The sequence below is a fragment of the Pelodiscus sinensis genome, chromosome 29 (assembly GCF_049634645.1).
Source record: "Pelodiscus sinensis isolate JC-2024 chromosome 29, ASM4963464v1, whole genome shotgun sequence".
NCBI classification, from domain to species: Eukaryota; Metazoa; Chordata; order Testudines; family Trionychidae; genus Pelodiscus; species Pelodiscus sinensis.
In genome coordinates, this window is record NC_134739.1 from 5,056,267 (window position 1) to 5,076,530 (window position 20,264).

At 50.3% G+C, this 20,264-nt stretch overlaps 1 protein-coding gene across 12 annotated transcripts in view; it reads left to right on the forward strand.

Moving 5' to 3' along the window:
• The window catches only part of EFCAB3 (EF-hand calcium binding domain 3), a 109,902-nt gene extending 92,363 nt beyond the window's left edge, over nucleotides 1–17,539 (forward strand). For 8 of the 12 annotated variants that reach the window (XM_075911695.1, XM_075911699.1, XM_075911702.1 and 5 more), the window contains 7 exons: nucleotides 88–231; nucleotides 2,316–2,387; nucleotides 3,936–4,062; nucleotides 6,291–6,496; nucleotides 12,689–12,873; nucleotides 15,493–15,615; nucleotides 17,066–17,539. In XM_075911695.1, the coding sequence (XP_075767810.1) occupies nucleotides 88–231; nucleotides 2,316–2,387; nucleotides 3,936–4,062; nucleotides 6,291–6,496; nucleotides 12,689–12,873; nucleotides 15,493–15,615; nucleotides 17,066–17,359 (1,151 nt within the window). In that variant the 3' untranslated portion in view covers nucleotides 17,360–17,539. Of the gene's footprint in view, nucleotides 1–87; nucleotides 232–2,315; nucleotides 2,388–3,935; nucleotides 4,063–6,290; nucleotides 6,497–7,619; nucleotides 8,424–12,688; nucleotides 12,874–15,492; nucleotides 15,616–17,065 lie in introns of those variants that run through there. The other 4 variants (XR_012898082.1, XM_075911700.1, XM_075911704.1 and 1 more) reach the window with 4 other exon arrangements.
• The last annotated feature ends 2,725 nt before the right edge of the window (nucleotides 17,540–20,264 follow it).

The window sequence follows — 20,264 nt, forward strand, 5'->3', positions numbered from 1 at the left end:
ATGGCCCTGGGGTTCCAAACGCAGAGCACGAGACGCTCGTACATCCCACCCGACATCACTAGGGGCCCTTTTCCTCCCTGCCCACAGCTTTCCACCGTGCCTACAATTTCTTCAGCAAGGACGCAGATGGCAATATTGACCGGCAAGGCTTGAAGGCCACTGCAAAGAAGCTGGGGATTGATTTAACCGAACAAGAGGCCGATGATGAGCTGTTGTATGCTGATATAGACGGTGAGTGTCCACAGTGGCACGTTCCCAGGGGACGCGTCTGTGAGCGTGAGGAGTTGTGCTCCTTTGTGGAGCTCACAGCCTAACAGGCAAGACGAGGGGTGGGAGGCAGGAGGGAGCATGTCTGCATTTGCAGAGTTGCCGAAGGTGGTGACCATCTGGGACCTCGCACCAGATCTTCTGCGGTGCAGGCCAGTGACTTCATTCATTGTCTCCTGCAGCTCGTTGCAGAGTGTGACTGTTCTGGGGTGTACAAAGGAAGTGTATTGAGGCTAGCTCAGGGGTGAGACCCCATAACCCCAAAACACAAGTGCGATTCGGTACCGCAGATGGCCATGTCCACAGGGCAAACTCCCATCACCTGTTCCCACGGTGATCTGAGGAAGTGGGTCTGGCCCACGAAAGCTCATCATCTAATAAACCATCTTGTTAGTCTTTAAAGTGCTACATTGTCCTGCATTTTATGTCCACCCAGTTACTAGATCAGCATGGAGACAAGGAGGATTCCTTCCCAGGCACGGTTCCATCCTCAAAACATGTTCAGCAAGGAGATATGGGTGATCCCAAGGGCCACGATTCATTTTAGTTTAAAAAAACAAAACAAGTGACTCCTGAGGTGCATGTAGGCTCCAGACGACACTAGCTCCTGGCAAGAGGGAGGCGTTCTGCCGTCAGGAACTAGCTGAGCTTCCTCCTAGGGCGCAACAACAAGGATTCTATTTTCAGAATTTCAGCAAAAGGTGCCAGAACACCTTGAGCTCTGCCCCGGAGGGGTGGGTTTTGGGCGGGGGCTTCCCATTGCTCGGTGCCGTGCTGTGGAGCCCCAAGGTCTGCAGCCGGAGACCTGGCGTGACGGGTGTGTTACGAAGGGAGGCCAAGTCAGGCTGGCAAGGAAAATGGGCGAAGTGATGGGCAGCTGTGTACAGGCTAGCTCCAGCATGGGTGGGCGGTGCTCCTGGCCGGCAACATGCTGATTCAAAGGGGTGGGGGCCAAGGGGGTGCACTATGCCCCACCGCAGGCAGCACAACCGAGGGCACCGTGGGAACAGGTGATGGGAGTTTGCCCTGTGCCTGCCCCCTGGAGGGATCCTGGCTGGGCCCATAAGAATTCTTCCTTGGGCTGGCTGGTCAGTCCACAGCATGCACAGGCCATTCGCACACACAGACCAGGAGCCTGGCCGAGAGCCCCAGTTCTTCTGTATCCAAAGCACACCCCTCTTGGGTCTCTGGGGCACCTCTGAGTCACACAGAAAGACCCCTCCTCAGCCCTTCCCAGTGCAGCCAGTGGCTTAAAGCCACATTCGGGCCCCCAATGTACCAGCCCCTTAGGTTGATCTGGGTGTCAAACTGGGGCCTGGTCTGCACCAGGGGGTTAGGTCGAAGTTAGGTGCATTAGGGTAATTTTATAACCAATGAGTCTACACCACCAAGCCCCTTCCACTGACTTTAAAGCCAGGTCTACACTAGGCCTGGCAGCTCGGCTTTGGGAACTCAACTGTGGCTATGTAGAATGCCTAGAATTCTATGCAGAATACGTAGCTGGCGTCGACGTGACTTAAGCTGAGCTTGGTGGCAGCCCCACAGTGGAAGATAGACAGGAACAAACGCTCTTGCCAGTTCCCTTCCTCCTCACAAAAAGAGGAGTTCCGGATGCTGGTGGAGGTGCCCTCTGAGTTTGATTTACTGAGTCTTAACTAGATTCGCTAAATCAAACTCCGGAGGATCAATTGCAGCAGTGAAGATCCCTGTAGTGAAGACAAGCTCTAAGGGCAGTTAGTCAATTTCAGTACTTTTCTTTGATGAGTGGAGTAGAGCTAAATTCAACCTTGCATGGTCATTCCACCCCGCCTCCCAACCCATGCACACAGGCCAGCCATGCAGCTGTCATTCTCTGGCCTGGCCTGAGAATATGGTCAGACCCATGCCGATGACAACCAGTGGAGTGGGGAGGTGCAGTTGCCTAGGATGGATCCTAGTAACAAAGCCCCCTCTCCACCAGCGCTCAGAGAAAGATGGCTGTAGCCGGACTGGCCTTGGAGGGCGGGGGGAAGTCACTTGACCAGCAGGAAATGCTGTTTACCTTGCAGGAGACGGGAAGGTGAACTTCTCTGATTTTCTGACCATTGTCAGCGACAACAAACGCTTCATCCAGGCTGTAGGTGAGTGTCCTGCCTAGCCAGTGGAACTGGCCGCTGTCCCCCCCGCCCCGGTCATGTGAGTGTGGCCAGAACCCCACCTCCCTAGAGGCACCAGTGTCACCGCAACCTTGGGGCAATCAGAAGTTCACGTGGCATGGACTCAGACGTCAGTCTCTGGGGTTCCCCACAGATCAGCTTGCACACAGCTGACGCAATCAGAAACAGCTGCACTAAGCCTGGACAGTCCAGCTCGGAGGGAGGAGGCAGCTGCCATACTGCAGGCTGAGCACCGAGGAGCACAGAAAAGAGGGGCTGCACTGACAGGATTCCCCAGGGGAGCCTGGCTCCTGGGGAGGAACCACCATGAAAGGGGTGTGATAATGGGGAGCCAGGGAACCCTGAAGCATAGGCCTGGGATTCAGACCGCCGGGGGGGGGGGTTAGACCAAGCGGTGTCCCACATACTCAGCTGAGTCTCTCTGGCTGGGATGCCAGCACCAAACTGCCTCTCAAAGCAGAGGAGGAGCAGCGCTATCTGGAGCGGTTATGCCAGTGAGAAGCGTCTCTGGCTATGCTGGAGCTAGCACTGCCCCAGAGGCCCCAGCAGGGGACATGGTTTCCCACACGCATACACTACAGTAGACTTCCGATCATCCGGAACCTTTGGGACCTCGGTGGTGCCGGATTATCGGATATGCCGGACTATCAGGAGGTACTATAAGGCGGTTATATATATATATTGTATACAGTATATACTGTATATAAAATGTTTTAACCCTTTTTATTGTACATACTGTATACAGTAGACTGTGATGTTTTAGGTTTTTTAACCCTTTTTACCCTTTTCGCTCGGTTCAGCTGCTGCCACTGCTGCCTTGTGACTTGTTTTTTGCTGAAGCTCACTCGCTAGGCTCTTGCCATTTTGATGCCGGACAATCAGGAGTGCCGTACAATTGGATGACAGACTATTGGAGTTTTACTGTATATTGTGGCAGAATCCTGGGTTCCAGGCCCTTTTCTGCCCACTATCCCGCAGTGTAGGGGCCGCGGGACAAGTCCCACTTGCTCTTTCTCAGCATTTGGCCTTCTGTCCCTTGGCCTGAGACAGGGGAGTTGGGGGTGATGGTGAGGAGTAAACAGTCCTCAGCCACCAGCTGAAGTTTCTGGCCACCTGGGGGGAAGGGAGCCTCCAAACACTCCCTGTCAGAGTCCGGCACCTCCGGCAGTGCTGGTGTTGTTCTGCTCAGCTCCTCCGAGCCTCCTTCTCAGTTGTTCGTTCCTCTCCAAACTCCTTCTCCACTCTCCTCCCCCCGCCCCCACAGGGAAGGTTTTTAAAGAGGTCACCTGGTCCTTAATTGATGTATAGCCGCCCTGCCTCAGCTGCCCCTGATTAGCCAGGGCCACGGCTGCTTTGTTTGTTTAAGAGCTGCCCCTCTCCTCTTCCATCCTGCCCTTTCGCGATATTTTGCCCAGACAAACCCTTGCAGGAGGTCGCCAGCGCTGACTGGGGACTCTGAAGGAGACGGCGTGGTGAGGAAGATGGGCTTATTGCTCTGCTCCTCCTCCCCAGCCCCAGAGAAAGGCAGCACAGAGGATGTGGAGTCCATTGATGCCACAGGAATCTTGATGTTTGAGATCCTATCCAAGCTGGTGGAGCTGTCGGCTCTGCCGAGGAAGGCCATGCTTGAAATAGTCAGGTGAGCACCAAGCGCTCCACAAAGGGGAAGCCAGCTCTCCGTTTCACGGGCACACGCGTAAGCCAGGAGCCACACAGGGTCAGACCAAAGGTCCGTCTCGCCCAGTCTCCTGCCTGCCGGCAGCGGCCAATGTCAGGTGCTTGAGAAGGAATGAACAGAACAGGGAATCATCCCTGTGGCCCACTCCCAGCTTCTGGCAACCAGAGTCTAAGGACATCATCCCTGCCCACTCCTGGGTCATAGCCATTGACGGACCTACCTCCAGGAATGTAGCTAGTTCTTTTTTAAAGGCCCGTTATAGACCTGGCCTTCACAACATCCTCTGGTAAAGAGCTTGGCAGGTTGACGGTGCAGGGTGAAGCAATATTTCCTTTTCTTTTAAACCTGCTACCTATTAGTTTCATTTGGTGACCCTCCAGCTCTTGTATTATGAGGCCTAAATAACACCTTAGGCTGTGTCCAGACTCAGGGGTTTTTTCGAAAAAAGTAGCCTTTTTTCGAAAAAACTTCCCCTGCGTCCAGACTCAAGCCGCGTTCTTTTGAAATTAATTCGAAAGAACGCGGCTTTTCTTTCGATGGCGGTAAACCTCAATTTACGAGGAAGAACGCCTTCTTTCGAAAGTTCCTCTTTCGAAAGAAGGCGTTCTTCAATGTAAATAGGGCTTCTTCGAAAGAGAGCATCCAGACTCACTGGATGCTTTCTTTCGAAAAAGCAAGCCGCTTTTTCGAAATTTCTCCGTGCAGTCTAGACGCTCTCTTTCGAAAGAGCCTCTTTCGAAAGAGGCTTGCAGTCTAGACATAGCCTTATTGTCTCCACACCCATCAGCATTTTATAGACCTCTGTCCACCCTTGGTCGTCTCTTTTCCACGCTGAAAAATCCCAGCCTTCTTAACCGTGCCTCGGACAGAAGCTGTTCCCTACCCCTAAGCATTTTTGTTGGTTTTTTGTGTACTTTTCCCAGTTCCAGTCTGTCTATGTTAAGATGAGGTGACCGCTTCTCCAAGTGGTATTCAAGAGGCGGACATACGAGGACTTATGTAGCAGCAATGGGATATTCTTTCCCTTTCCTAATAACGCCCAACATTTCAGAGAGTCATGGTATTGCCACCCTTACCTCTGTGCCGTGCGGCTGTTGGCCAAGTGCCTGGCTCTAAAGGCAGCTCCATACTAGCAGCAGTGCAGAAGTAATGGTGGCAAGACCATCCCATGCGCCCTTACTTCTGTGCTGCCTTCAGAGCTGGGCAGCTGGAGAGAGGCAGGTGCTGACGGAGGGCTCAGCTCTGCGGGCAGCAGGGCAGTAATAAGGGGGGGCGGTACCGGGGAAGCAGGTTCGCAGAAATGTTGGTTGGTGATGTCCAGAATCCCCAGAGCCCACAGCCCTCCCCCACTCAAACGTCCTTCCCCCTCCTCCCTGCCTCAGGCTCTGGGAGCAAGTCTGGGATGCAGGCTCTGGGCTGGAGCAGAGGGGTGCAAGATTTAGGAGTTTGGATGTGGGGGGAGGAGCGAGGGGTCAGGCTCTGGAAGGGAGTCTGGGTGCTGGGTGCAGGCTCTGGCCCGGGACATGGGATGGGGTGCAGGAGGAAATGAGGTTCAGGCTCTGGAAGGGAACTGGGGACTGAAGGGGGTGGAGGGGAGAGGGTGTGTAGGCTCTGGGAAGGAGAGGGAGATGCAAGAGGAGGGGGTGAGGGGTGCTGAACTTAGCTAAGGCACCCCCCTCTGGCAGATGCTCGTGGGGGGAATCTTTGCATGTCCCCAGCCCCACTTGCCCCTCCTGCACACTCCCCTCTGGTGTTCCACAGCCTGCCACCAGCCAGGCGATTTAAAACACCCGGGGACCCTGCTGCCACCACTGGCAGCTCAGCAGGGCTACAGCAGCTGCCGGTCACTGTCTCCGCGCCACTGCTGGCATGTACATCCTGGCAGCCCCGCTCCGTGGAAAGCCTTTCCTGCCCACAGGGAGTCAGTGTCTGTAAACCGGAGATACCAGAGTTCTACCTGGTCTCCAGCTGCCCACAGAGTCTCTCAAGATACACAAGGGCTGAATTTATACTAAAGTAATAAAGGGGGGGGCTTTAAAATCCCCTCGAGCCTCCTCTAAGCAACATAAAGCAGTCAAAGGACAGAAGCTCCATTCCCCTCCCCCTGAAAGACGCTGGTGAAAAGGCTGCTGGTTATAGCTGTCCCGTGTAACGCGTCCGGAGACACTGAGTCCTCTTTTGTCTTCTAGTTACTACCGGCAGAAGTTCATGGCATCTACTGGCAGGAGGGCCTTGATAGACGATAGCAATTTAATGGATCGTGGGAAGAGTCGCCACACGTTCAGACATGCCCCTCAGAAAGGCAAAGTCACTCCTCAGTCAGCCTTTGCAGGTGCAGCCCGCATCTCCGTGATGAACAACAAAGAGCTGGAAGCCTACGTGGAAACCCTCAAGGGTAAGAACTGCAAGTGACTCTGCCGCTTGTGTGTCTAAGCGGGAGTCTTGTTGACGGTGCCAAAGGGGCAGAGGGCAACCAAGTCGCAGGTCACCGCCATTCACTGGAGCGTGCTCTGTCCATGGCAAGTAAGGAGAAGTCCTCTCTTTCTGCCTGACATTTGGGCCTTGGATCAGAGTCTTGGTTAGCGACTAAGTTTTTGCTTCTTGCAGATCATAAACCCCTACACTCTCCAGGGGTTGCACCAAGCTGTGAGTAATCGGAGGAAGCATCGTCTTGTAGTGAAAGAGCAGGGCTCCTGGGTTTCCGTCACCTAGCGAGGCTGTGGCAAGCTGGGATCTTAGGCAAATCACTTCAGATTTACAGGGGTGACCACTGATTTGGAATGCCTAGAACCCAGATTTGCAAGCTCCAGATCACTTATTCAATGAGGAATCAAATGGGGGCGGGGAGGACTAGCCCAAGCTGCACCCCTGTGAATCACCAGAGTGGTCCCATTCTAAATGATCAAAAATCTGATGGCACCGGGCACCTTGAATTTAGGCTTTGTTTACACTACCAAGTTTTGTCAACCAAACTTATGTTGACATCCCAAAGATCAGAACACACTGTTCACACTAGCTCCTCTGGTAACAGATCACATGCACATTGGGGCCACCATCATCGACATTGTGAGCAACAAATGCACTGTGGGTAGGTAGCCCACAATGCAAGTTAATATGTTCTGTCGCTGGGAGTTGTGGGAAGTCGGAGTGGATTGCAGCACACCTTGGGACCATGCTAAATGTCCCATGATGCATTGCATTCTGTCCCAGTCCTCCATGGGCTTCCAACTTTCTTTTGCGCTATATTTTCACTGGCTAGTCTTTGCTGTGCACCCCAGCATCTTTAGAGAGAAGGGATGATCCTGCAGTTCTCTCATATGCTGTCATGAAAACATTGTGCATGGCAATACAGTTAAGTTCCTAACAGGGGAAGACGTGTAAACGCCCAACGTTCTGCGTGATACAAATAGGAGCAATTTTGCATTGTTTTGGGCATTTCCAAAGCAGCTGCATAGGATAAACTGTTGCTTTGGGGCTAAGGAAACAAGACCGAATGGTGGGATGGCATTGTCCTGCAGATATGCGATGAAGAGCAGCAGCTACAGAACTTCTGAATGCGGAAAATGACCTTCCAGGAACTGGGTTCAGAGCTGGCCCCAGACTTGTGGCACAAGGACACCAGAAAGAGAGCTGCCCTCCTGGGAGAGATGCAGGTGGCAATCATTGGAGTCACCAGATTCCAGACAGACTGCCACCGGTCAGTTACGAACCAGTTTGGAATGGGCAAGTCGAGCATTGGGGCTGCATCACTGCAAGTGAGCAGAGCAATAAATCGCATCCTGCTACGAAGGACCATGAGGAAAATGAGTATGAAATAGTGGACATCTTTGCAGAAATGGGTTGCCCTAACGGTGGAAGGGCGATAGATGGCACACACATTCCAATTTTACTATCAGACCACCCTACAACAGAGTAAATCAATAGGGAAGGGTACTTCTCCATGGTGTTGCAGGCGCTTATAGATTGCCATGGGTGTTTCACTGACATCAATGCAAGGTGGTCTGCAAATGCGCATGACACGCACATTTTCAGGAACACCACTTTGTTCAGAAAGCTGCAAGTGAGGACTTTCTTTCCAGACAACGCGGTTAAAGAGGGAGACATGGAAATGCCCAGAGCAATCCTGGGAGACCAGGTTACCCCTTAGAGCCCTGGCTTATGAATCCTTACACAGGACACCTGGACAGCAGTAAGGCTCAGTTCAACAGACTGAGTGGCGCCAGATGAGAATTGACTGTTCCTTTTGGCAGAATAAAGGCATGCCAGCATTGCCTTTATGGCAGGTTAGACTTAATGAGGACAATATGCTTGTGGTCATAGCTGCATGCTGCATTTTGCATAATCTCTGTGAAGCTAACGATGAAATGCTCAGAAGTGGAGCACTGAAGCAGACCACTTGTCTGCGGAGGAGCCCAGAGGGTGGCAATTCAGATCAGGGAGGCTCTGAGGAAGCACTTTGATAATGAGCAGCAGTAATGTATATCTGTGTCATAGGTGCTTCAATTGTATAGTCCATGTAGTTTTCCTAGGAGGTTATGGTAACATTTGGGGGCACAGATCCCAGTGAGAAAATCTTTGAAATGACTGTTCAGGTGTGAGTAGTGCCTGCCATCTGAATTTGTAGAAAACAAAATAGAGATGAATTCCATTATAAAACTTTACCTTTATTGAACTGTATGCAGCTCACCTATGTGCCGCTTAGGTCCCTGCACAGGTAGTTGCAGAATGGGGTGGGAAAGTGTCCTACATTGGGGAGAGGAACCAAGCTGCTTTGCCATCGAATCTGCAGCAAAGAACTAATGCATGCCTCCAGGAACTCTCCTGGCGATTTCTCTGGAGGATTCCTGTGAGATATCGGCATGCACCAGCACTCTGTTCTGTCGCGTCAGCACCCTGTTCTATCACACCAATTAGCTACACAGGGAAATGTCCAGCCCCCAGAAACACATCCAGCCTCTCATATTTCTGTATCCTAAACCCATCTCTGCACTTCACAAGCCACAGCCACTCCCCACGGGTCTGATCTGCTTCCTGCTCCCCAGAGGACAACTGCCGAGACTGACTATGCACCACAGAAGAGAACAGTTCCTGGCTGCCTGCCCCATCAGGCAACCACACTGGGAGCTACGCATCCTTGTGTAACTCCATCTCATCCTCCAGGTTAGGTTTGCTTTCTGCCGCCTGTGCCCTCCAAAGTATCTACGGGGCTCTTTGTAATGGAGATAGCACCACACCAAGGATAGCATCCATCTCCTTATAGAGATGGCAGATCTTGGGTACAGCACCAGAGCAACTTTCCCTCCCTCACCTTATGTTATGCCTGCCTCAGCGTCTTTATCTTCAATCAACACTGCAGCTTATCCCAGTCACAGCCCTTTTCACACACCCCTCGAGAAATGTGTCCATAGGTTTCCCCATTCCTGTGGTTCAAGCACAGCTGGGACTGCATAGCCTCCTCTCCAAATGTACTGATCAGATCCAGCAGCTCCCCAGTGCTCCAAGCGAACAGCGTTTGGTGCAATAGCCGGACACAGTCCCGTGGGAAGATTCGATGAGATGCTCAGGTTTTCTTTTCTGAGGTTTTCTTTCCAATTGTAACAGTTAGGGAGTTACTTTAAAAAAATAAAAAGTTGAGATGCTAGAGAATGAGACACCAGCATCTCTCGCCAATTGCTACCCTATTCCATGTACCATCCCAGTTCAAGGGAAGAGCCCACTAGGCCATGCTGTCCTTCCAGGTTTCATTCAGACACAGTTTGCATTTTATCCAAAGCTCCAAAGTCTAGGGGGCTAGAATTTTCCCCTTTGCCATAGAGGACAGGACAGCAGTGAACTGTGTTTCTGGGAATCAGGCCTTGCTTGTCTGAGAAGTGACAAGGCGATGTGATGGGGACAGGCTGCCTTACAGCACAAAGGTTACAATCGGCCCCATCCAAACCCATGACTGCGATGTCTGGTTGGGCAGAGCTGAAGATGGAAATCAAGTGGGGGGATCAGCCAGTGAATGAGGGTGGCTCTCATGCCAACCATGTCTGGAGTATGGTACATCAAGTCCCTTTCGGCTGGACTTGATCTGAGTCAAACTAAGGTTTATGAAAAGCTGCTATGGACTTGGCTAAGAGGGAAGTGCTCTCTGCTAATATGTAGGCTGTCCCCCCATGGGCTGTCACCATGTAGAATAAATAGAAAAGGAGAGAATTACAGCTAGTTTAAGTTTGGTTAAAGAAATTGGTGTTGCACAGAGAGCCCCTGAAAGTAATGAGTTATTAGGCTGGAAGTGGGCCGGGAGTGCGGGGGCTGTCTGGTTCAAAGAATCACTAATGAAGGTAAGAACTTCTGACCAATGGGGTAACAATCTGTTTTAAAAAGAGGCAGCAAGGCCTTTCCCACATGACATACCAGTGTTATCTCAAAAATAGAGCCAGGTACAAAGCGAAACTTGTGGGTCAGCAAGAAAGAGGGGGAAGAGATAAGGAGGAAAGGCCTTGGGGAGAAAGGTGTTAATCTTATCTACATCCCAGCTACGTCTACACTGGCATGATCTTGTGCAAGAACTCTTTTGCGGAAGAGTTCTTGTGCAAAAATTCTTCCAGAAGAGAGCGTCTACACTGGCATGTGCTTTTGCGCAAGAGATGTGCTTTTGCACAAGAGCATCCGTACCAGTGTAGACGCTCTCTTGCGCAAGAAAGCTCCGATGGCCATTTTAACCATAGGGCTTTCTTGCACAAGAAATTCATGTTGCCTGTCTACACTGGCCTCTTGCACAAGAACAGTTGCGCAAGAGGGCTTATTCCTGAGCGGGAGCATCAGAGTTCTTGTGCAAGAAGCCCTGATTTCATACATTAGAATGTCAGTTTACTTGTGCAAGAACTCGCGGTCAGTGTAGACAGGCAGCAAGTTTTTGCGCAAAAGCAGATGCTTTTGCATAAGATCACGCCAATGTAGACACAGCTAAGACAGGAAACTGTCTCTAGTTGGCTTTTACCTGAAGTCAGTAATTGGCAATGACATCATTTGTTTGTTAAAGGGTATTAAAAAGTGAATTCTGAAAGGGTTCATTACTAATACCTGACCACATAGGAGCAAATTAACATGGGTCTAAGCAAACCATGGGTGTTTAGCCCATTTGTAAGTATCTTGGGGTATGTCTACACTACCACCCTAGTTCGAACTAGGGTGGTAATGTAGGCATACCTCACTTGCAAATGAAGCCCAGGATTTGAATTTCCCAGGCTTCATTTGCATAAGCCGGCCGGCGCCTTTTTTAAATGCCGGCTTGTTCAAACCCCGTGCCGCGCGGCTACACGCGGCATGGGCTAGATAGTTCGAACTAGCAAGCCATTCCGAACTATCTGTACGCTACACGCGGCACGGGGTTCGAACAAGCCGGCATTTAAAAATGGCGCCAGCCGGCTTATGCAAATGAAGCCCGGGAAATTCAAATCCCGGGCTTCATTTGCAAGTGCGGTATGCCTACATTACCCCGCTAGTTCGAACTAGCGGGGTAGTGTAGACATACCCTTGATTGAATACTTTTTTACTGCTTGAATGTAATCAATTGCTTATCAGTTAGGCTTTGTAGGCCTATTTAGAGCAATTGTATAAATGCCTTTCAGCCTCTGGCTTTAATAAAGGAATATTTGGTTAAATTACTGTTTTGACACTATCCTGTATAAATAATAACTTCAGCATATCACTTAGCCCAACAGAACCTTAATTAACTGATTCGTTCTTCTTGGTGGTTGCTCGAGGTATAACTCATGGCCTGTTTCTACATTGGCACTCCTTTCCAGAAAAGGGATGGTAATGAGACCAGTCGGAATTGCAAATGCCGCGGGGGATTTAAATATCCCCCGCGGCATTTGCATGAACATGGCTGCCGCTTTTTTCCGGCTCGGGGTTTTGCCGGAGAAAAGCGCCAGTCTAGATGGGATCTTGTGGAAAATAAACCCTTTTCCAGAATATCCCTTATTCCTACTTTCAAGGGATTCCTTGAAAGTAGGAATAAGGGATCTTCCGGAAAAGGGTTTATTTTCCGCAAGATCCCGTCTAGACTGCCGCTTTTCTCCGGCAAATCCCCGAGCCGGAAAAAAGCGGCAGCCATGTTCATGCAAATGCCGCGGGGGATATTTAAATCCCTCGTGGCATTTGCAATTCCAACTGGTCTCATTAGCATCCCTTTTCCGGAAAGGGGTGCCAATGTAGACACAGCCATGGGCTAACGAGGAGTCCGTCTCTCATTCTCAGAACGGATCACTAAGACCTGTGTTTGTATTATAGAGGTCCTGAGCACCCACGACGCTGCGGTTACTGAAAATGTGGGGGCTCAACACTTCTGGGAATTAGGCCCTCGATCTGTAAAGTTGGGCATCCAAAACTTGAGGTTTCTCTGGCTCACGTTTCCAATGTGTTTTGTGGAAAGGAAGGTGGGAAAAAGAGGAAAAGTGACTAGGGGAGATCTCCGAACTTGTGTAGTGCTGCCTTGGTTGCATTGATCATAGACTGGGAAGGGGCAAGGGCTAGGAAACCAATGGTGGGTGCTGTGTCCAATCAGTGATATCTATTCTCCTTCTTCCACCTTTGCCAGCAAGCACTGCCCCCTCTGACAGTCCTTATGCTCAGGTCCCCATCTTCCCGTTGCTTCCCAACCGGGATGGAATGACCGAACCGAAGCCAAAAAAAGACTTGCAGAAGCTAGAGATGCAGAGAAGGAAAGAGCCTATATCCTCATTTGAAAACCACTTTTTCCACAAAAGAAACTGGCTGCGCAAGGTGAGATAAGGAGAAGTTGCTAATCAATGTAACAACAGATGATACACAAAAGGGCGAGTCTTGTTTCGCTGTAGACTCCTCCCTGTTGAAATATGTGGAGCCAGCACAATCTTATGACACTATATAGGCTACATCTACACTGCATCTCTCTTGTGGAAGAAGAAATGCAAATGAAGTGCTCATTAGCGACATCTCGCACTTCATTTGCATATTCTCTTCTGATGCTTTTTGTGGAAGAGGTTTTTGCACAAAAAAGCAGTGTAGACGTGTCCGTTTTGTGCAAAAAAACCCTTTTGCGCAAGAACCTGTATACTTCATTTTTTGAGGAATAAGGGTTCTTGTGCAAAAGGGTTTTTTTTTGCACAAAACAAACCCTTCTACACTGCATTTTTTTGCTCAAAAACCTCTTGCGCAAAAAGCATCGGAAGAGACGTTGCTAACGAGCGCTTCGTTTGCATTTCCTCTTCCGCAAGAGGGATGCAGTGTAGACATAGCCTTTGTTTCCCTTAGACTTAGTGGGTCAAATTCAGTGATGCCAATGGGGTGACTCCAAGTAAGCTGGGAGTTGTCTAAGGTGGTGTAATGTACACATTGAGGGGGATGGAAGGAAGTGAAGTATGTGTGGTTTACGCTTCCTTCCATCCCCCTCAATGTGTACATCACAGCACACAGTGTAAACCGCACAAACTTCACTTTCTTTTAGACTCAGCTCTGAATATGGCCACTGGAAAATTGTTCCTAGAAATGTTCATGAAATGAGTCCATGTACACTGCTTAGTTTAGCTTGCACTTGATGCAGCTGATATACAGGGGCTATGCGTTTGAGATTACATACAGTGGGGAACTGTGGCAGACTGTACGTTCACTTGTCGTTCCCTATAGGTATCATGGTTGGAATAGCTCTTCCCCCTACAGCCCAGAAAACCTAATACCCTGGGTGACTATTCCAGGGAAAAAGTCTCGGAGGGGTAGCTGTGTTAGCCTGTAACTTTAAAAACAAGTAGTCCTGTGGCACCTTAGAGACTAACACAAACATAGTGTCATGAGCTTTCATGGGAAAAACCCACTTCTTCACGAGCTGGAGCGAAAAAACCGTGAACATAGAATTTATAACAGAAAAAGAAGGAAGGGGGGGGGGGGGAGTACAATTCTAGTGCTGGTACGAATGCGGCTAACTGAGTGGGCTGGATGTCTCTCCTACTTAGCTTTAGACATAAATGAGGAGTTAAATGTACGGAAGGCTGGCTTTATAATGGGACATCCACTTAGTGTCCTTTGTTCAAGCCCAGGGAAAGAGAAACTCACTTTTACAAGGAAGAATTGTTCTTAGAGTTACTAGGCTGGCTGAAAAAGTTGTGGGTTTGATTCCTGTTCTAAAAGCTTTGAGGCAGGAGATTCTAGCTGAATTCCCCTGTTCCCATCTGCCACAGATATCAGGAATGTATAGCACTGGAAGACTTACCTGGCATTGCTCAGGTCCTTCAGGGCAGGTAGATAGAAGTAGAAGGGGGGAGGGGCTCAGGCGAGAGGGCTTAGAGCTGGGGGAAAGGCAGCTACTGTCTTCTCCCTGGAGCTGGCCCAGGGTGGGTGTGGGAGCTCAGGCTGCCCACCATGCTACTGCCTGGGGCCAGCCCAGGCAGGGGGTCATGCTCCTCAGGGGAGCTGGCCTGGGCTGTGCAGCACAGTTGCCTGGGGCCTGGTCCAAGACACCAGAGAGGAGGAGAGGGGAGCAAGGTTGCCTGAGGGCCAGCCTAAGGCCGCGGAGGCTGTGTGATGGCTAGCGGCTACTCCCCTGTGGTCATTTGTGAGTATAACAGTCCCCCATGCTTGCTGCCCTCCTGTGGTCATTTGTGAGTATAACTGTCCCTGCTATCACACCCCCGCTCTTTCTGCTTGATGTGAAACAATCCCATTCCACACACGTCCCATTGTCCTGGCACAACAAAACTCTCACCTTGCTTTAAGTTATGATAAGGGGAAACTGCGTACTGAATGCGGTGGTCCTAACGCTTACCATTTAGGAGGAGTTCTTGAACAAACAGACTCACAGACAGACAGCCGCACATTTCTAAAATATACGGTAGGATGGTAGTCTGCTCGGGTGTCTTGGTAGCAAGACTAAAGGCATGAACACTACCATGAGTGCAGCAGAAGATACCAGCCAGCAGAAGATGTCCCTTGGTCTCCCACTTCCCAATCGCAGGATATGATCAAGTGACCCAGCCCACACAAGACACTCACAGAGGATGTCTGCTTTCTCTGTTGTCCTCCACAACACACACACACCCGCCCCCCAAGGCATAAGGACGCCTGATGGGAAACTATGGTTGTACGTGACAACAGGGAAAGATCCTTTCTAAGCAGCAGGCTGTGCTTCCTCCTCTGGGGGGCAGCACTGGGAGATAGCAATACTGCAAGTAAGTGGGGCCAAACCCAGCTTTTGTGTATTGCAGTGTAATCAGATCTCATGCTTCAGCCTGACTCATGCAGGGCGGGATTTCCCCAAATGTGCTGGAGTAAATAACTGACCAGGTGCATTAGAGTTTTGTCCCAGACAGCAATAAGTCACAGACACTGCCAAAGGCATGTCACGATGGCCTCTGTGGCTTTTTCAATTAGGCAGCTGCGTTCAAACCGCCTGGTGATTTCAAAGGTCAGAAAATCCCCCTTTCTCTCAGCCCTCACTTGATGGAGAGGCGTCACCAGCTCACCATAGACGACCTGCAGGAGATACGACTAGATGTGAGTACGGACACATGCACCCCTTCCAAAGAATTCCTCATTCTCCCCCGGCAAGCCCCTGGCAAGCCACAATGATTCCTCCCTTCTGTGTATAGTGTTACATGAGAGAACCAGTTCTGCAATGTGTTAGATCCTTGTCACTCTTCTTCCAAGGACTGGCTGATCCAAGGCATTAGAAATACGGGGGCCCTTTCATCTCCAGGGTCCTGCTTTGGATGCTGGCTGGGTTGCTCGAGCTAGAAAGAGGGCTATTTTGTGGTGTTTATAAAAACAGTTCAGTCCTGGTGAACAAGGACTACGCCACACGAACCAGCATCCCAGGTGGCCTCATTGCTGCCCTTTTTGGGGGCCAAAGGAGAACCACAGCCACCTAATATTACCCTTTCACCTCCCTGCATTCCATTCGGACAGGCCAAGATGTGACTGGGGGCAGCATCTGGATGTTTGCCTTGCTGAGATACAGCTCCCAGTGCTGTCGCTCTGTCTCCGTCCTTCAACACGGGAAGACACAGAGTACGAGCTCCACGTGACTTCCTGAAACACAAAACTGGGACAAATGCAGACCTGGTGTAAGGAAATGCAACTGCCATTGCAATTGCAGGAAGTGCAGGGTGCTCACCATTAGAGATGTGGATGGGTTATCAGGTCAGCGTCCCCTTACTGGGTGCTGCTTATCGGGTACAGGTTAACCTGTGCTTGGGAGCAGCCCCCGGCCTGTGGCCTGCCATGGGCGGAGGGCTGCCCCATTGGGGTCAGGAGCCAGCAGCAGCCCCATCCCCAGGAGCTTCCTGCCCCCAGCCCCGAGACCAGGAGAGTCCAGCTGCCACCGGCAGCAGCAGCCCCAGTCCCAGGATCCTGTTTACTCAGTTAACTGGTTAAATATTGGGTTAAACGGATGAATCGGTATTTTACAGCCCCACTTAGCATATCTCAAGCTGGGGTCCCTTTAAGCAGCCTGGCAGCCCATTTTCACAGGTGATTAATCAGCCCCAGCCAGTCAGCTCCCTGCATGGAGCCCTGAGCCTCTGTCTGAGCGGGGCTGATTAATCACCTATGAAGCAGGGCTTAGAGGGAACACTGAGCTCAGGGCATGTCCCTTTACAACCCTTCATAACACAGTGGATTTCCCATGTAATTATAAGGTGTGATCCATCCAATTAACTTTCTGTTGAAAGAATTGTAACTGCCCATCTGTATAACTTCATAGTAATTTCAGGGAATTTCAGGAGGGATGAAACCAAAGTCAGTCAGTTAATTCTTTCAGTTACATGAGCTGGAGACATTTACTGGCATCTAAATGCAATGAATGACAAAGGGCATCCAGGCTCTGTCCTTTTTTTCCTTGTGAACATCTCCTGCCTGACTTCTGCAATAGCTGGTTTCCATTTGGGTGAAACTCTGGCTCCGTATTACTCTGCAGCCTCTTTCAAGCGCCATTTCTTCTTCACAGGTGAAGAGGGTAACTGAAATGTACAAGGAGGGGATGGCACTGAAGGAGAGGAACAGGATGTTGAGACTGTGGCAGAAGTTGCATGGGGGCCAGATTGGACTGAAGCCAAGGAACAACAGCTTCTACCACACTTTCTCCACCTACACTTGGTCATGGAACACCCGCCAGGAGCTGGTGACACCCAATCAACTTCAGGAGTATGATAATAAACTGTACCACAGAGAACAGTCCTCAGCCTGTTCAGATGACAGTGAAGTCAAGGATGGGACAAGGAATGGAAAAGAAAGGAAATGAGAAGAAATAGGCATACTGCTTCTTTTTCTTAACATCGCTACTGAATACTCACCTCTGCCCCATTATTTTCCCCTGTAACAGCCTCAGACCATCACACTGTCTGAGGCTAGGAAAGAGAACTGGTTCCCCTTTGAACCCTGGATAATACAATGAAAATTAAAACACCCTTTTTTTCTTCTATTGGTCTCAGCTCTCTCTCTATAACCACTGATTTCAGGAATATCACCACAGGGGTTAAATTTGGACAAGAGGATACATTTGGAAGGATGAGTGTCAAGATTCTTCTATTCTGTTTCTACTCTGCCACTGACTATTCCTTGTTTTTTTCATCTCTGAGATGGGGCTCACACTAGAGATGTCAACATGTAGTCGACTACACGATTAACCGATAAATCTGGGCTTATCGGTTAATCCTGTGGACTACCCACACTCCCCCACCCTTGCAAAGGGGGTGCAGAAGCTGGTACCTGTGACAAGCCAGTTTCTAAGTAGGCTCCCCACAAGCACCAGATCCCATGGAGCTAGCTGCCTGCCCAGAGGCAGCAGGGTAGGGTGAGGAAGACTGCCTTGGAGCAGCCTCTGTCAGCCACAGACAGGGACAGGGACTGATGCCACCCTGAACTGAGGTAGCACTGTCATCCCACGGAGGCAGCAGTGTGGGGTGACAGGCAGCTGGTCTGCGAGGGGAGCTGGTTTTTAAACTTTTAAACTGTTTTAAAATGCCCCCAGGGACTACTGACTAGCCATGGAACCACTACAATTTGACGCAGTTAGACAATTATTTAATTTACGCTAACACCCCCAGCTCGCTGACCTCAGAGTGAAAGAATCTGCACAGGGTTCAGTGACATTACACATTGTAAAAATTATTATTTCCCACTCTTGCTTGTACACCTAGGAGGAATGGGGACAAATACAGACTTGTATCTACCTAAATCCCAGGAGATCTCTGCACCGTACCATGCTACAGCCTTTCAACTCCACTAACACACGCGCTACATCAAGCCTTGGAAAAGACATAACCCTTTATACTTTAGGACTTACGCCAAACTCTAACTGGTGGAGGTAGGAAGGAAATCCATCCATGGCCATGTTATTTCACTGTTGCCCACTTTGGAATGTCTTGTACCTTTCTCTGCAGTGATACATCACTAACATAGAGGATGTTAGTAGACATGGGGTCAGATTAGAAGCTAAAATAAAAGAGCAAGTTAAAAATTATTTAGAAAAGTTAAATGTCTATAAGTCACTAGGCACAATCTAGACGCGCTTTTGCGCAAAAAAGCCCCGATCGCCATTTTAGCCTTCGGGGCTTTTTTGCGCAAAACAGTACTGTGCTGTCTACACTGGCCCTCTTGCGCAAATACATTTGCGCAAGAGGGCTTTTTCCTGAACGGGAGCAGCACAGTATTTCCGCAAGAACACTGACGATCTTACATGAGATCATCAGTGTTCTTGCGGAAATTCAAGGGGCCTGTGTAGACAGCTGGCAAGTTTTTCTGCAAAAGCAGCTGATTTTGCGGAAAAACTGGCCAGTCTATACACAGCCAGGGGGTTTTCTAACATTTGGTCCAATCTAGACAGGGCAAATGTTGGAAAAACCTCTTCCTACATAAGAATTGGGGAAAAAAAGTGGCAGTGTAGAGCATATAAGAGCTTGGGATAGCAAGTGATGGAGAGGAGACTAGAGAGAGTGGGGCTTCAAGGAAGGGGTGGAGTCTTGGGGGAAGGATGGGGCGGTAGATCTTCACTTGTTCTGCGATTTAAAAAGTGAGCTTGGGTGTAAAACGTTTGGAGACCACTGATCTAGAGCATGACAAGGCGTGTGCCCACTGCATTCCTTTTCCAATGGGCTGTGTCCAGACTCAAAGGTTTTTTCGAAAAAAGTAGCCTTTTTTCGAAAAAACTTCACTTGCGTCTAGACTACAGCCGTGTTCTTTCGAAATTAAATTGAAAGAACGCAGCTTTTCTTTCGACGGCAGTAAACCTAATTTCACGAGGAAGAACGCCTTTTTCGGAAAGTGCTCTTTCGAAAAAAGGCATTCTTGAATGCAAACAGGGCGTTTTCGAAAGAGAGCATCCAGACTGCCTGGGTGCTTTCTTTCGAAAAAGCGGCTTGCTTTTTCGAAAGTACTGCTTGCAGTCTGGACACTCTTTTTCGAAAGAGGCTTTTTCGAAAGGCTTGCAGTCTAGACGTAGCAATGGGGGAGGGGGGAGCGGAGAAGTGCCTTGTGGACACGGGTGTAAAGAGGAGCCCTTGTCAGCACCCCATGACTTTTACTGGACCAAGCGGACACTGGGGCTATGTCTACACTGGTGGGTTCTTGCCCAAGAATCCGCAGAGCGGCCACGCTGCCCGCCCGCTCTTGCACAAGAAGATTTACAGCAGGCGTGGGAAGAGAGGGCTTCTTGCACGAGAGCTACGCTCTCTTCTAACAGGTGCAAGCTCTCTAGCACGAGAGGCAGCGTGGACCCGGGGCAGGGTTTCTTGCACAAGAGGCAGCGTGGACCCGGGGCAGGGTTTCTTGCACAAGAGGCAGCGTGGACCCGGGGCAGGGTTTCTTGCACAAGAGGCAGCGTGGACCCGGGGCAGGGTTTCTTGCACAAGAGGCAGCGTGGACCCGGGGCAGGGTTTCTTGCACAAGAGGCAGCGTGGTGCGGGGTTTCTTGCACATGAGGCAGCGTGCCCGGGGCAGGGTTTCTTGCACAAGAGGCAGCGTGGTGCGGGGTTTCTTGCACACGAGGCAGCGTGCCCGGGGCAGGGTTTCTTGCACAAGAGGCAGCGTGGTGCGGGGTTTCTTGCACACGAGGCAGCGTGGTGCGGGGTTTCTTGCACAAGAGGCCCCATGGCTAACACAACCCTCCGCGCTGTTTGGCGCACGAGCCCCACGCTGCCAGGGACGCA